Source organism: Heterocephalus glaber, unplaced genomic scaffold (genome assembly GCF_053883595.1).
Source record: "Heterocephalus glaber isolate CG9 unplaced genomic scaffold, H.glaber_assembly_v1.0 deba00001451, whole genome shotgun sequence".
Lineage (NCBI taxonomy): Eukaryota > Metazoa > Chordata > Mammalia > Rodentia > Bathyergidae > Heterocephalus > Heterocephalus glaber.
This window is the reverse complement of record NW_028258301.1, coordinates 7,516,484-7,532,951: the sequence shown is the minus strand read 5'-3', so window position 1 is coordinate 7,532,951 and position 16,468 is coordinate 7,516,484. Positions and strand designations below refer to the sequence as shown.

The window sequence follows — 16,468 nt, the reverse complement described above, 5'->3', positions numbered from 1 at the left end:
CAAGCCATATTGATACGGCTATGTGTTTGGGGAGGAAGGGGAGTACAGATCAAAGAGGGGAACAGAAGTGGCTAAAACACTTCAGAGAGTCCTGGAGAAGATGGAGTTAGTGGGGAGAAGCTAGTTAAGCAGGGATAAGCTAAGGAACCAAAGCTTAGATGCCAAAAGATGGGAAGGACATAAAGAATCAAAGCTAAGTTATTTAGGATTGGAGACTTTGACTAGTCCACACTACGAAACCTCTGAAGCCAAAAGGCCCTCTGGCACTAAGGATTGCTCTGCATTATTTTCTGAGCATACCCTTCAGTTTTCTCAGGATCTTGGGACTCTGCCCATCATAGGGACATCCATTTCCTAGGACAAAGCTCTAAGGTGACTGCAAGCTCTGAAGGGGTCTGGTATGGCAGGAAGTTCTTTATCTGTTGTTCTGTATCTCCCTTATAGGCCCAATTTTAGTTTGAACAATACAGAAGGGAAAGAAAGGCCTCATTTATTGAGAGAACACAATTTCTACTTTTAGAAAAATGATCTTTTCTGTGATCCATGATTTATTCATAGAAAAGCACTGTGAATTCACACACTTGCTAAAAAAGGGCCATTGTGGTACAGAAATGGGAGTGGCTTCTTTCTTTTTAACCAATCCATTGGGCTGAGACGTTATAGGGGCCCTTGGCTGGAGAGCAAGACTAGTAGCCACAAATAGCAAATACAACTTACCGGTCAGTTTGGAGTAAAAAAATGACATAAACAGTTTGCTAAAGAGGAAAATAAAGCAGACAGAGAGGTCCTTAGTTCACACTCTAAGCTATACAACCCCTTTCCTATCAAACACCCCCCAACTCAGGAACAAAGACACAAAACAGTAAACACCAAGTCACTGATATCCAATTGGCTCTTCAAGTGCCCGTTGCTACCTTCTATTAATAATTCTAGGCTGAGCATAGGGGTCAGGAAGGTAGCAGGGACATGATAACATCGTGGAGGTCAGCTAGGGTTAAGACGGTTTGCCCACCAGGGCCAGAAACTACTAAGGGAAAGGCCAAAGGCATACCAGCCTCAGCCTCCAAATCAGCATCCAATGGACTGTGACAAAAGCAGGTAGAGGAAGCTTGAGGTAGAAAGGCAGGGGAAGAAAGTGAGTATGGGTGAGAACTGTGAAGTTGAAGCATCCAATCTTAGGGCAGAGAGACAATGGTGCTTAGAAACTTGTTTAGAAAGAATGGTGAATAAAGGGAGCATAGAGATGGGGAACCAATGCCTAGCTGGTGAGAGAGACTAAGGAATAGCAAAATGAGATCTGGCAAAAAGGGCCACATCCAACATGAATGCACAGATATACCTACATGTAGAAATATATATATATATATATATATATATATATATATATATATATATATATATATGTATGTCAACAGATAGCAGGCATACACAGACCAGACAAGGATGTATATATCCACACACTCGTGTGCCTGGGTACACATATACACTAAACATGCAAATGTGGGAAGGAAACAGCAAACCCACAGAAACCCACAGTCCAACACACACGACACAGGCACACGTGTACATATGTACACAGACACATGTTATTAGCTATACAGGTAAACACACATGCGGAAGTAGAGATGAAAATATATGCTCTTTAACATGACAGTGACCAGAGCAGATGGCTATTCTGAGCTGTTGCTTCCCTGACCTTCATCTTCTCCCTGTATTTGTTATTCAGTGTTGAGTAGGCTCCTGGAGAGCAATGTTGAGGCAGGAGCAGGAGCTTCAGTGTTCTCATAGCTTTGTGAGGCAGAAGTCTAAGTCCAGTCTTGGCCTCTGCCCCTGACCAACCACTGGACTATACATGCCCTGTGTACAGCCTGGGGTTTCTGCATAGACAAGACTTGGGGATTTATTATAACTGGCCATTTCCCCCCCCACTACCCTCACTTGTCCACTGCTAACAGTATACTCCGTAAGGAAAACCTGAGAAATGGTTGTGAGTCTCCTCAGAAAACAAGCCTATCCTCCCCCCCAACTATGTTAAGTGCCCATCAAATCAGAACCAGAATTATAAATAGTTACAACTTTACAATAATTGGCAACACATATGCTATAGTATTTACAGTATCATAAATGCTTCTGTTTCTCTGGTTAAGCAATCCCTGAGATGAAACAGTGTTCTGTGTTTGCCAAGGGAGAGAGGGCCAATGCCCTGGACACACAGGATTTAGGGGTGTGAGGTGGCATGTTGTGGGGTTTCTGATCAATCTGCAGGGCCCACCTCCTCCAGGAACAGTGGGCTGTAGTGGGAAGCTTGCCAAGGCAGGTATATTAGCTAAAGTTGGACTCTTCCCCATCCTTAGCCTGTGGTCCTTTGGCCTCAGCCACAGGTGCTCAGAGTCCTCTCAGGGTGGACAAATGTTTCAGTGTCCTTGGCTTGACTTGATGGTAGCTGGGAGCCCAGGCTGCCCTGGCAATGAGCTCTTTGCTTTCTCAGCCAAAGCGCTCTCGAACCAGCAGCATTAATTTCTTCTTGCCTTTGTAAATCTGTTTGAGATTGTCAATGAACTGGGCAAATTGCAAGTGGCCATCTTGGGGCAGCAGGAAGGTCTCCCGAGCCTTGCTCAGAAACTCAATGAACTCTCCATAGTGGCGGGGGCTGATATGTGTCAAGCGTGAGTGTGTAGTGTTGATGTAGGCATTGATGGTGGCATCCAGCAGCTGGCGCAGTGGAGCTTTGTCAGTCGACATGAGCTTTCCAGAGCTGCGGCGGCCTGGGATGCCAGCCAGACCAGGTGCAGTCACTGTGCAGCGCCGCAGGATGTCTGAAAGCACTGTGGCACAGTGTACACTCTTCACCACCAGAGGGATGAGAGCTGCCAGCTCATTCTTGCCCAGAGAGTGGCTGAGGGCACAAGCCCAGAGCACATCATTGATGGCTGGGTGGGTATCCTGGTTGTAGGCTAGGTTCAGATGGCTCATGGCCAGTGAGGCCAGCTTGAAGGCACGTAGCGGGTAGCCACGGAGCTCCATGTAGCGGGCAATGGTGAACAGCTGTGAATGGGTCATGCCACCAGCAGCAGCATCAATGGCAATCTGGTAGGCTGCCTCAAAGGCGATGTGGTCTTTCTCACAGAGTGTAAGAGCTGACAGGGCACAACTTTGTGGATCCTTCATAGCACACTGCAGGGCCAGTGTGCGAGCACAGCTGGCCAATTCCTCCCTCTGTGGGTAGTCAAGACTGAGGCGCAGGATAGTGGTGTGGGATACAGCGGTGGCAGCTACAATACTAGTAGCCTCAGTAGGAGTGAAGAGTGTGTACCAGCTCTGCAAGATGCTCACCAGGGCCCGTACACCTGTCAGGGAGAGCTTGAGCTCAGCAGTGGCCATCCAGGTCCCGATCCAGGTCTGCCCAGATTACTGTTTGGGGTCTGAACTTGGCCTGTAGAGACGAGTTCTCCCTCCTCAGCAGCCTTGAGATGATCTGAGGCAAACCAAGGCAAGGGGAGCTTCCCAGATGGCCAGACCCTGTTTGGGGTCTCTTCCCACCCCTCCCTTCCCCAGGTGAGAGGGTTGAAGGTCTCTGCAGTGCTCTTAGCTCCTCACAAGGATGAAGCAACAGAGCTTATGGTTTACCTGCCTCAAGACAGGGGTTGCAGGTCTGCCTGGGGGTTCTAGCTGAAGTAGGGCCCCTGAGTTTTGAGCGGGGCTTTGGACTCCAGAAGAGGTCCTGAGCCTCCAAGTTGTCTGGGGTTTCTCATAACCATTGACAGGGATTGGGACCAAACCACTGGGCTTACTACCCTCAAGGGAGCACTTGTGTACTAGGGGATGAAATTCATTCTCTCAGATGTGTCTCTGATCAGAGGGCTGCTGACAACAGGATATGGTCCAAGCAGTGAGAACGGAGATTGGGCTGGATGAACAGAGGCCATCTTCTCTACCAGCAGCCCCATCCTTTCCTAGGCCATCAGGAATAGGAATCTGACTGCTCTCTAGGCTCATTATCCTGACCAAGAGCTGGGCCTGGAAACTCTGCTGGGGTAGAGGGAGGTGGGAAAACTCACCCACTTCTGTAGCACAGGTCACCAACCATCGCACCATCTCCCGGCGCCTCCAGTTGAGAGTCGATAAGGTCATCCGCATCACCTGGGCATGAAAGTCACACTAAGTGGCCAGAGCCTGTTATGACCTCTTCCCACTTTATCTTGTCATTTATTTATTTAAATATTTTATTGGTATTTTAAACAGCAGTCTTTCTCCTGGTTAGTATGATCAGGTTTTAAATCTCCCCCATCCATCTCATTCATTAGATAGGAGGCTTCTCTGATAACTTTTTCTTTTTTTGGTACCGGGATTGAACTGGGGACCTTATGCTTTTGAAGCAGGTGGCAGAACCACTGAGCTAAATCCCCAGCCCCTCTGATAACTTCTTAACATTTTTTTTTTTGAGACAGAATCTGGCTATGTAGTTCAGGCTGGACTTGAACTCATTATGTAGGCCAGGCTGGCCTCAAATTCATAGTGATCCTCCTGCCTCAACCTCCTGAGTGTGGAGATTACAGGCAAGGGCCAGCATGCCTGACTCCAAATAAAATTCTTACACCTTGCTTGACTTGGAGGAATAAGAAGATGGAGCGAAATGGGGACCCCCATGGATCCTAAAGCTATTTTGCTTGTTTTTAAAGATGAAGCCCAATTTAGAGTCCTTACCTTTTGCTTAACCTAGAACTTATGTTCTGGGGGCAAAAAGAACCAGACTTGGTCTGTGTTCAGTCCCCTTGGGGATCTTACCTTTTGCCAACTGTCACTAGAAGCCTAAAGTGGGAACATCCCACCCCTACCCCATACCTGTAGCCCCAGCTCGAGGGCCACATTGAGCAGGGTGCTGTCTGTACTACAGTCGGTGGGAGTAGCAATCTTGAATGCATCTTGGGCCAGTTTGAAGATGAGGGAGGAAGAATGGATGTGCTTCTGTATTGCTTCCAGAATAGTTCGGAGTCTGTGAGTATCCCCTAGGTATGGAGAGAAGGAGCAGGGGCAGAGTTTGCCTTAAAATTTCCCTAGACTGTCAGCTGACCACAATAAGTACTGGCTGAATTGATGGCTATCAATTCATTGAATGCTTCTGGGTATCAGAAATAATTTTCTTTCTTCTTTCTTTCTTTCTTTCTTTCTTTCTTTCTTTCTTTCTTTCTTTCTTTCTTTCCTTCTTTCTTTTTTTTTTCTCTCTCTCTCTCCTTTCCTCTCTGCCTCTTTTGAGAGACAAGGTCTCACTGTATATTTCAGGCTGATCTTGAACTCACTGAAACTTGCACTGATTCTCCTGTATCACTTCCCAAGTTGTGAGATTACAGGCATGTACCACCACACCCAACTTGGAAACAATTTTCTCGAACACCTGAATTTTGGAAACTACTTGTACCAGAGAAAGGAAGTTGCGTTATTGCCCCCAAAAACTATGCCAGTCCCATTGTTTGCTTCTCACGACAGCTTCCTGGAGCAAAATGGACCTGGGGCACTGCTTCCTATTCAATAGGCAAGCATTCTATAAAAGGAACTAATACACAAAGTTAAGGAATACACCACCTATGAAGTGAAGGTTGTTGTATGAAGTTAGTATAGTGTATAAAAGATTGGTATACATTTTTGTTTGTTTTTGAGACAGGGTCTCACTATGTACTCCAGGCTGATCTTGAACTCACTGTCTAGCCCAGGCTGCTCTCGAACGCATGACCATCCTTCTGCTTTTGCCTCTCACATGCTAGGATTTATTATAAGCATGTGCCACCACACAAAGATTGGTATGTATTATGAAGGGTAAATATGTGAACAAAATGAAAGTCCTACGTTTTTTGTTGTTGTTGTTGAAAAAGTAAAAAGATGTAGTGGTTAGAGTGTAGGCTTTGGAGTAAAATATATTGGGGACTGAACCTGGTTCATACATTAAACAATTCAATTACTCCATTTATAAAATGGAAACAATAACATTCAGGGTTCTATTTTTATAAAATGTGATGGCTGGGGATTTAGCTCAGTGGTTTCGCCACCTGCTGTGCAAGAGCAAGGACCTGAGTTAGATCCCTGGTACCAAAAAAACAAAACAAAACAAAACAAATGCAATAAACAGCAGAGTATAATATATATGTGTGTATAAATATAAATAGAAAGTCTCCAGGAATATTTATACCAATGTCTTATAACAGTTATTGTTGGGTGTCAGAATTATGGAAGAAATGTCCTTTATTTTTTATCATCTTTAAAAATAATTTAAAAAAATTAATAGACTTCTTGGTTTTTTTTTTCTGAGACAAGGTCTTACTATGTTGCTTAGGCTGGCTTCGAACTCGCAGCAATCCTCCTGCCTCAGCCTTCTGAGTGCTGGGATTACAGGTGTGCCACCATGCCCAGCTAGACTTCATGTTTTGGGAGCAGGTTTGTTTACAGATGGTAACAGAACACCATATATCCCCTATTATTAATATCTTATATTTGATAATATATTTGATGAACCAGTATTGATACATTATTAGCTATAATGCAAGCTTTACTTAGGATTTACTCTTTGTGTTATATGGTTATGGGTTTTGACAAATGCATGTTATGGATCCACCACTACAGTATCATACAGAATAGTTTCACTGCCATAAAAAAGTCTCTTTTGCTTCATGTCTTTCAAACCTTTCCCATCCCCCCTGAACCTCTGACAACTAAAATGTCTCCAATGATTTGCCTTTTCCACAGTGCCATACAACTGGAATTATATAGCATGCACCTTTTAGATCGGCTTCTTTCAATATGCACTGCACATTACATTTCCTGTATGTCTTTTTTTGTGGCTCAATAGTTTACTTCTTGCTATTGCTAAATAATATTTCAAATTATACGGATATATCATAATTCATCTGCTCATCTTTTGTTTCACATTTTTTTAGGTGCTGGGGATTGAACTCAAGGCCTCATGTATGCTAGTAAAGTGTTCTATGACTGAGCTACATCCAACAGCTCTCTGTTAATTTTTTGAGGGACATCTTGGTTGCTTTTGACAATAAGTGCCCCAGTTTGGGGCACTTAAGAATAAAGATTCATGCATAGGTTTTCGCACAGACATGTTTTTGAGTCTTTGGGTAAATGTCCAGGACCATTTGGGTAAATATCCAGGATCCATTTCTGGATCATATATGGTAAGTATACAGTTATTTTTGTAAAAACATTGCCCAAGTGTCTTCCAAAGTGGCTGTACTATTTTGCATTACCATCAGTAATGTGTAAGATACTGTTGCTCCACATCACTGCCAGCATTTAGTGTTGTCTTTTGGATTGTAGCCTTACTAATAGTGTGTGGTAGTATCTTGGCTGTTCTTTTAATCTGCAATTCATTTCATGTATTTGCCACCTGTGTATCTTCTATGGTGAAGTATCTTTTCAGATCTTCAGCCAATTTTATTGATTGAATGACTGATTGATTGATTGTGGTATTAGGAGTTGCACTGAGCTACATCTCCACCATTTCTTACTTTTTATTTTGAGGCAAGGTCTCCCTAAGTTGCTAAGTTGCCAAGTCTGGACTCAAACTTGTGATCCTCCTGTCTCAGCCTCCCAAAGTGAAAGGATTATAGATGTGTATTACCATGCCTGGCTTTAGCCAATTTTTAAATTGGGTGGTTTGTTTTCTTATTGTCAAGTTCTTTGTGTATTTGTATTAGGTATGATTGTCCAGTGTTTTGTTTGCGTTTGTGACTTACTTTTAAATTTTCTCCACACTTAATTTTATCTGCTTGAGAGCTCATATTGCAACAGCATTAAACCAGCATTGCATTTTTAAAATCTCTACAGCCTAGAACTTGGTAGTCACAGGGCTTTTAGGTCTTCCTGGTGTCCCAAGAGAAACTACTTTTTTTACTTGAGTAACTTTATCGTCCTTAAGCTCCTGGTTGATAATGCTGGATTTGGAAAGGACTGTTTAATCCCTGAGGGTTGAGTATGCATGAAAGACTTAGGAAGATAAGTCTTTTTATATATATACAATATATCCCCTTCACCAATGTTGGCAGTGGATGAATTATGGATAGGTATTTCAGCCTGGATTCAATGAGGTCAGCCACATTTAACCTAGTATCCCAGCTGGTGTATCCTTTTAGCTGATGACTTCACAGGCACTTCCAGTTGGCCACCATCTTAAGCACTTCTTTCCAATTTTCCTTATCACTGTCTGTTGCCATTTATGGATTCAGTTCCTGGAGGGAACACACCTGCCACATTCACTCTACTCCACACAGCCACCCAACTTGCCATGTTCTCTAAAAATCCATCCATGGTATTTGCTGGGATGAATGCCAAAGTTTTCAGCCATAAGATAAATCTAGCAAAATCCAGATTACATACATTTTCTATCACATGGTGGTTGGGTATCACACTTAGTTTTTAGATAACATATATACAAATGTACACTGGGCTAAAAACCACAATTATGATGCAACCAGGATGGTACTTCATGACCTGATGGATAATGAATTTGAAGACAATATTTCTCTGCGCCAGACTGAGATGATTCTTCCTCTTTTGCTGATGGAGTTGTGCAGTTATTATCCCAAACTTAGAATTCATGGTTACAAAACAGTCCTTACCTGTCACAATTTTAAGTGTCTGAAGAAATAAACTTCTGTGCTATAGATACGTTTCTTTTTTTGTTTGTTTTGTTTTGTTTTGGTACCAGGGATTGAACTCGGGACCTGATACACTTCTTTTTTAAACTCATATTCTAAACCATCCAGAAGGGCAAGCTCATTAGCCAGAGACTTTCCCAAAAAGCCATTAGCACGTGCACTATCAACTTGCTCAACAGTACTACAGTAATCTTATTGTCTTGGACCACTGCCTCTTCTGCAACTTGCTCAGTGAGCTGTCCTTTAAGGGTTGCCATTTCAACCAGGTAAGGGGAGGCTCAAGACCACTGAAATAGTTGTGTGACGAAGACAGCATAAGCTGTGTGCATCTCCTTGGGTGTAGGATCTGCAGGTTTTTCATTTTCTTAACAATATTTTTTCACAAAGCAGAACTTTATAATTTTAATGAATTTCAACTATCTACTTTTTTCTTCCAAGGAATGTGTTTTTGATGTTGTGTCTAAACAGTCATTGCCAAATCTATGGCTACTTAATTTTCTCATGTTATCTTCTAGAAGTTTTCTAATTCTGTGTTTTACTGTTAAGTCTGTTATAAACTTTTAATTTTGTTTTTGTACTGGGGATTGACCTCAGGACCTTGCGTTTGTGAGGCAGGTGCAGTGCCACTGAGCTAAAACGCTGGCCCACTTTTAATTAATTTTTGTGAAAGGTGTAAGGTCAGTGTCTGTTTGTTGTTTTTTTTTTGCATGCAAATATGCAGCTTTTCCTTTGTTCTTTTCTCAAATATCAGTTGATTATTTGTGTGAATCTATTTCTGAGCTAATTTGTTCCAAAGATTGTCTATTCTTTTACCAGTACCACAAAGTTGATTATTGCAGCTTTATAACAAATGTTTAAGGTGGGTAGCATCAGAAAAAAGCTGCAATAATCAACTTTGTGCTACTGATAAAAGAATAAAGCCAGCTTTATTCTTCAATATTATGTTGGGTGTCCTAGGCCTTTTGCTTTTCCATATGAACTTTAGTTTGTTGATTTCCACAAAATAATTTCTAGATTTTGATTGGAATTGTGTTGAATCTATATGTGAAGATGGGAAGAACTGACATCTTAGTATTTGGTCGTCCTCTTCATGAACATGGATTATCTAATTACTCACATCTTTTATTTCTCTCATCAAAGTTTTGCTCACACAGATCTTTTTTCTAGGGGGAGGGAGTTAAGACAGGGTCTCACTATGTAGTTCATGCTGGCCTTGAACTCATGATGAGTGATACTGGTAAAAGAACAGACAATCTTTGGAACAAATTAGCTCAGAAATAGATTCACACAAATAATCAATTGATATCTGACAGAAGAGCAAAGGAAAAGTTGGACATTTGCTGAGGGATTCTAGGTGTGTGCCACTATGTCCAGCCCTCACACAGATTTTACACATTAATTTGTTAGTTATTCCTACATATTTCAGTTTTAATATAAATGGTGCTAATATAAATGGTACTGTGTTTTTAATTTCAAGTTCTAATTTTGCTGCTATGCAGGAAAGCAACTGCCTTTTGTACAATAATTTTGTATAGTGCAACTTTGCTATAATCACTTTACTAGTTTTAATTTTTTAGGTTTATTCTTAGGGATTTCCTACACAATCATGTCATTGCAAAGAAAGGCAGTTTTATTTCTTCTTTTCCAATATGTATGCTCTTTTTTCCTTATGTTATTGCATTTGCTAGAATTCTCAGTATGATGATGAATGGGAGTGGTGAGAAGGGACATTCCTTATCATCAGGGGAATTAATCTAGTTTTCCATCAGTTTATGATAGTAGCTGTAGGTTCTTTGTAAATGTCCATCAATTTGAGGCAGTTCTGCTCAACTGTCTAGTTTGCTGTTTTATTTTTTTAAAATCATGAATGGATGTTTATGCTATTCTTTTATCTGTTAATATAATCATGTATTTTTTTCATTGTGGGTATGATGGATTAAATTAGTTGATTTTCAAGCATTAAGCCAGTGTTAAATACCTGGAATAAATCCCAGTCTAATTCTTTTTATACATCGTTGGATTCAGGTTGCTAGTATTTGTTAAGGATTTTGGTATTTATATTTGTGAGTCATAGTATAGTGGTCTGTAGTTTTCCTTTCTTGTAATGTCTTCATCTGGTTTTGGTATTTAAGAGTTATTCTGGCTTTACAGAATGAGCAAAGAAGTGTTCCTCTGTTTCTGTATGTTCAGAGACAATAGAGCATAGGTACCATTTCTTCCTTCAATATTTGGTAGTTAACTAGTAAAATCTGGGCCTGATGCTTTCTGCTTTGGAACGTTATTAATTAGATTCAACTTAAAAAATACGAGACTATTCTTTGGTGAATTAAGTAGATTGTGTTTTTTGCAAGGAATTGATCCATTATATCATTTAAGTTATCAAATTTGTGGGCAGAGTTGTTCTTAATATTTTTATCCTTTCAGTGTCCATGGGATCTGTGCTGGTTAGCCCCTCTTCCATCTATGGTATTAGTAATTTACATCTCCTTTTTCTTGGTTAGCCTGGATAAAGGTTTATCAATTTTATTGATCTTTTCAAAGAATCAGTTTTTGGTTTCATTTTTTTTCTATTGTTTTTCTATTTTCACTTTCCTTGTTTTCCACTCTAATTTTTTTTTCTTCTGCTAGCTTTAGGTTTATACTGGTTTTCTTTCTCCGTTTTCCTAATATGGAAGCTTAAGTTATATTTGTTTTCTCTGCATTTTCCTAATATGGACATTTATACCATTGATATTAACCTCTCTCTCTTTTCCCCCTATCCGTAGTATGCCCCACCAACTATGTTGCCCAAGCTGGGAATATACCTAGGAGTAGAACTGCTGAGTCATGGTAATTTTATATTTAACTTTTTGAAGAACCACAAAACTATTTTATTTTCTTTTTTTCTGGTGCTGGGATTGAACCTAGGGCCCCGTGCATGCTGGGCAAGCACTCTACCATTGAGCTACATCCCTAGCCCACAAAACTATTTTTTATGGCAGCTGTACCACATTGCATTCTCACCAGCAATGGACCAGGGTTCCATTTTTTTTTTTTTTTTTGGTACTAGGGATTGAACTCGGATCCTTGAGGTTTGGAGGCAGGCAGCAGAAGGACTGAGCTAAATCCCTGGCCCCAGGGTTCCAATTTCTTCATGTCCTTGTCAATACTTATTTTGTTTTGTTTAATAATAACTATCCTAGTGGCATCTCCTTATGGTTTTGACTTGCATTTCCCTAATGACATTAAGAATTTTTTCATGAGCTTATTAACAGTATATTTTATTTGAATCTCACAGATTCAAGACATTTGCCCATTAAAATTTTTTTTTATTGTTTTGGTTTTTTTCCCATTAAGTTTATTGGTACATTTAGGTATAAAATGTACAAATGTAGTTACATTCATCACTGGGATCTTGTACCTTTACACCATGTATCTTGGTTCTTATTTTTTCCCCATTCCCCTGCCTTCCCTATACCCCCTCCACCCTTCCCTATTTACAAAGACTTTCCATTTTTTTCCTTTTCTCATATTTTTTCTTTTCCCTTCTTTCCTTTCCCCTACCTCTTCCATTCCCCTACTCCTTTAGACCTTTTCTTCCTATTACACAATATCAATTATACATTTAAAAAATTACAATATCAAGATTTAGAGGACATTACCACAGATTTTACAGAATTTAAAAGGATATAGAAAGCATATTCCAAAAATCTTTTTTGAAATAAATTTGACAACTTCTATGAAGTACCTTGGAAGACAAATTCATGAAACTGACTCTGGAGGAAATAAAAAATTTGAATAGCACCTATTAAAGAAAGTATATTCCTAGCTTGAAAACCTACCTATATGACAACAACAGGCTCATATACATTTTAACTGATAAATTATATCAAACATTTAAAGCAGAAAAAAGAAGGAACATGTCTCCCCTCATTTTAGGAAATCAACATTGTGCTAATACTAAAACTGGATAAAGATAATAGAAAAGTATGAACATAAATAAAAATTTGTTTAACAAAACAAACTATTAGAAGTCAGATCTGGCAGTATGTAGTAAGTGGTTTTATTATAGGGATGGCAGTGTTGGTTCAGCATTGGAAGATCCACCCCCATAAGTCATCATTTTAACAAAGGAAAGGAAAAAGCCATATGATCCTATCATTAGTTGTAGAAAAACTATTGGACTCAATTCTACAGCTGTTCATGGTAAAAGCTATCAGGAGACTAGAAGTAGAACAGAACCTTCTCAACAGATAAAAGACATGTACCCCATACTTCCAGCAAAGACGCCTTATATGAATGGAAAAGATGCAATGCTTTCTCCCTAAGGTGGGGAACAAGGGCAGATATGCCTACTCTTCATCTGTCCATTAAACTTTGAAACATAGGCCCAAACTAAAATAGTCTGGCAATAAAAAGAAACAAATAGCACAGGATTGGCAAGGTAGAAGTAAAATCTTTATTTGTAGATGAAATGATCATCTACAGAGAAAATACTAAGAAATCTCTAGGAGCCCCTAAAATTTGTACTTGAATTTAGCAGGGTTAGAAAACCCAAGGTATATATAAAAATTCAGATCTATGTATACTTGCTGTAAATGAAGAATTGGATATTGAAATTTAAAAGTTATGTAGGAGTACAAAGGACCTGGAAAAGTAAAAAGAAAAAACAGTGTTGGAAGACATTTATTACCTAATTTTAAGACTTATAAAGCTACAATAATCAAGGGAATGTTGGCATAAGGAAAGACATATAGATCATTGGAATAAAACAGAGAATCTAGAAATAGAACCACACATATATGGTTCACTGATTTTTTTTTTTTTTTTGTACCAGGGATCAAACTGGGGTCCTTGTGCTTGCGAAGCAGGCAGCGGAACCACTGAGCTAAATCCCTGGCCTGTTCACTGATTTTTGAAAGATTATTTAACATTAACATTATATAGAACATAAACTCAACTCAAGACCAGAGGAAAAGATAATGTTTTCAACATACTAGAACACCTGGTATCTGTATGTAAAAAATTAGCCTCAACCCTTTGTTTCCATACATAAAAATAACTTGAAAGGATCTATGAACCTAAATATGAAAGGCTAAAACTACAAAATTTAAGAAGAAATTATAAGGGAAAATGTTCATGAATTTAGGGTAGGCAAGAATTTCCTAGGATACAAAAAACATGATGTATAAAAGAAAAAAATTGATGAGATTCCATCAAAATTTAGAACTTTAAAAGACATCATTAAGAAAATGAAAAGTAGTCCTTAAACAAACCATATTTATAATACATATAACCTATGACCAGAATATATAAAGAACTCTTACAGCTCATTAATAGACAACCCAATTAAAAAGTAGACAAAAGATGATAAATAGCCAGTACAGCACAAGGAAATGTGTGCAACACTAGAATCAGAAAAATACTAATCAGTACAATAACAAGATTGAATTATACACTCATTAGGGAGATGAAGTTAAAAGTTTTAAAAGAACAGATGTCAGCTTAGGTGTGAACCAGTTAGAACTTTCTAATACTGCTAATGTGAATGTAAAATGATAAAACCATTTTGGAAAACAATACAGAAATTTCTTGTATTTCTGTTAACCAACAGTTCTGTTCTTTTTACTTAAAAAGAAATGAAAACACATGTTCTCAATAGATTTGTACATACAGGTTGACTGTCCCTTATCTGAAATTCTTGGGACCAGAAGTGTTTCAGATTTTGGTTTGAAATCCACTTGATCTGCAAAGAGAATAGCTATTCCTGCTTTTTTTGGGTTCCTGTCGCATGGAGCATTGTTTTCCACCCTTTAACTTTCAGTCTATGAGTTTCTTTTTAAATTAAAAAGTTTCTTGTATGCAGCATATTGTTGGATCTTGCTTCTTGACCCATTCTGCCAACCTATTTCTTTTGACTGGTGAATTGAGACCACTAACATTGATAATTATGTCATACATATTGACTTATCATTGTCGTGACTTTGTGTTTTTGTTGGATTCCCCCCCTTTGTGTTTAATTTCTTGTTGCGCCTGATGGATTCATTCTGCTGGGCTTCCTGGGGTTGTGATCCTCATTGTCTTTTCCTAGAATATTGTCTAAAATTTTTTGGAGTGCTGGTTTGGTATTCATGAAGTTCCTAAGGTGCTCTTTGTCATGTAAGTATCTTATTTCTCCATCAATTTTGAAAGATAGTTTTGCAGGGTACATCAATCTGGGTTGGAGGCTGTTTTCCTTTAGGGCTTGGAATACATCACTCCAAGCTCTTCTTGCCTTGAGGGTTTGTGTTGAGAAGTCTGCTGTGATTCTGATGGGCTTTCCTTTGTATGTGATTTGTTTCTTTTCTCTAACTGCTTGTAGAATTTTGTTCTTCTGTTGGGTTTCTGGAATCTTAACTATCATATGCCTAGGTGTAGATTTTTTTTGATTAAGACTAGTTGGAGTCCTATATCCCTCCCTTATCTGTATGTCAAGCTCTTTTCCCCTGCTTAGGAAGTTTTCTGCCAGCAGTTCTGTGAACAGTTTTTTTATGTCATCTGTTCTCTCTCCTGTTTCTTCATTGACTCCAGTCAGTCTTATGTTATTCTTCTTTGCATCGTCTAGCAGCTGCTGGATTGATTTCTCATGGCCCCTTACTATTTTAAAGAAATTTTTCTTTTCCTGGTCACTAATTGCAATCTTATCTTCTGTATCTGAAATTCTGTCCTCACATTGGCTCATTCTGCTGCGTAAACTTTCAATGGAGTTTTTAATCTCCTGGAAATCTGTTTCCATCTGTTTTATGGATTCCATTTGCTTCCTATGTTGGGATTCCGTCATGTTCCTCAGCTCCTCTATTTTTATCTGTGTCCGCTCTAGATTTATTAGTCATGTCTTGCACTATGGGCACAATCTCTGCTGTTATCTGAGAAATTATTTCTGATTTCATTTTTTCCAGATCCTCTTTTGTTGCCAGTTCAGGGAGTCCAGGTGGTTGAGCATCAGATTGTTCCATCTTGTTTCCCTGTGGGGCTGCCTTAGGTGATCTGGAAGTCTGGTTTTGAGACTTGTTTACATGTCTTCTCATTTCAACAGATGCAGCCTGCTGTGCCTTTGTTGATGCAACTTTTTGCCCACTCAGTGGTCTTCAGTTCTCAGCAAGCCACAGAGCTGCCTTTTTTCTGCTGCTCAGAAGTACACTAATTCCTGGGTTCAGAAAGGTGGCCTTCTGGATCCCTGACCTAACCTGTTGTTTGGGTGGGCTGCTGGCTGGGGCTCATGCACACTTGGGATGGTATCTAGGTGTGCCACTGGCTAGGACCCCTATATAGCTGTTGTCTGGGAGGGGCCTTGGGCTGGGGGGGCTGTGCACACCAGTTCCTGTTATGTGAGCAAGCTTATGGCTAGGGTCTCGTGCACTTACTCATGGTATTGGGGTGAACCTCTGGCTGTTGCTTGTGTGCCTGTGCAGCTCTTTTCTAGGCAGGCCCTTGGCTCGGGCTGGTGTGTCCCAGCCTCTGGGGCCAGGGTGGAGCCCTGGCTGGGATCTGCTTGCAGCTGCACTGCTCTGGTCCACACTGCTGCTCCCCCAACTAAGGTGGTCTGGTGTGCTTTTATTGCAGAGATTTTCTTCACTTTTCAGGTGAGCTTTAATTTTTATCAAGGGGCCTCAGAGAGGCCCTCGTTCTCTTGTTTACTTCTACTCTATCTTCTCAAACTGAGAACAATGTTCTTTATGACCCCTGCAACTCTGAGGTGTGGATCCAGGTAATGGCTCGACACAGCTGGGGGTGGGGGAGGGGTGCACTGGGACCCACAAGCCTCATCTCCTCCACACTCTGGGGCAGTGGTA

The 16,468-nt window shown here is 40.1% G+C and overlaps 1 protein-coding gene and 1 pseudogene across 1 annotated transcript in view; both read right to left on the bottom strand.

The window, feature by feature from the left end:
- Positions 1–530: 530 nt before the first annotated feature.
- Zswim5 (zinc finger SWIM-type containing 5) overlaps positions 531–16,468 on the bottom strand; it is a 210,024-nt gene continuing 194,086 nt past the window's right edge. Inside the window, exons 12-14 of the mRNA XM_004872917.3 lie at positions 4,843–5,006; positions 4,059–4,140; positions 531–3,347 (exon numbers count right to left, since the gene is read on the bottom strand). Coding sequence (XP_004872974.1) covers positions 2,485–3,347; positions 4,059–4,140; positions 4,843–5,006 — 1,109 coding nt within the window. The 3' untranslated portion in view covers positions 531–2,484. The remainder of the gene's footprint in view (positions 3,348–4,058; positions 4,141–4,842; positions 5,007–16,468) is intronic.
- Positions 5,017–8,914, bottom strand: LOC106008519 (L-lactate dehydrogenase B chain-like; annotated as a pseudogene).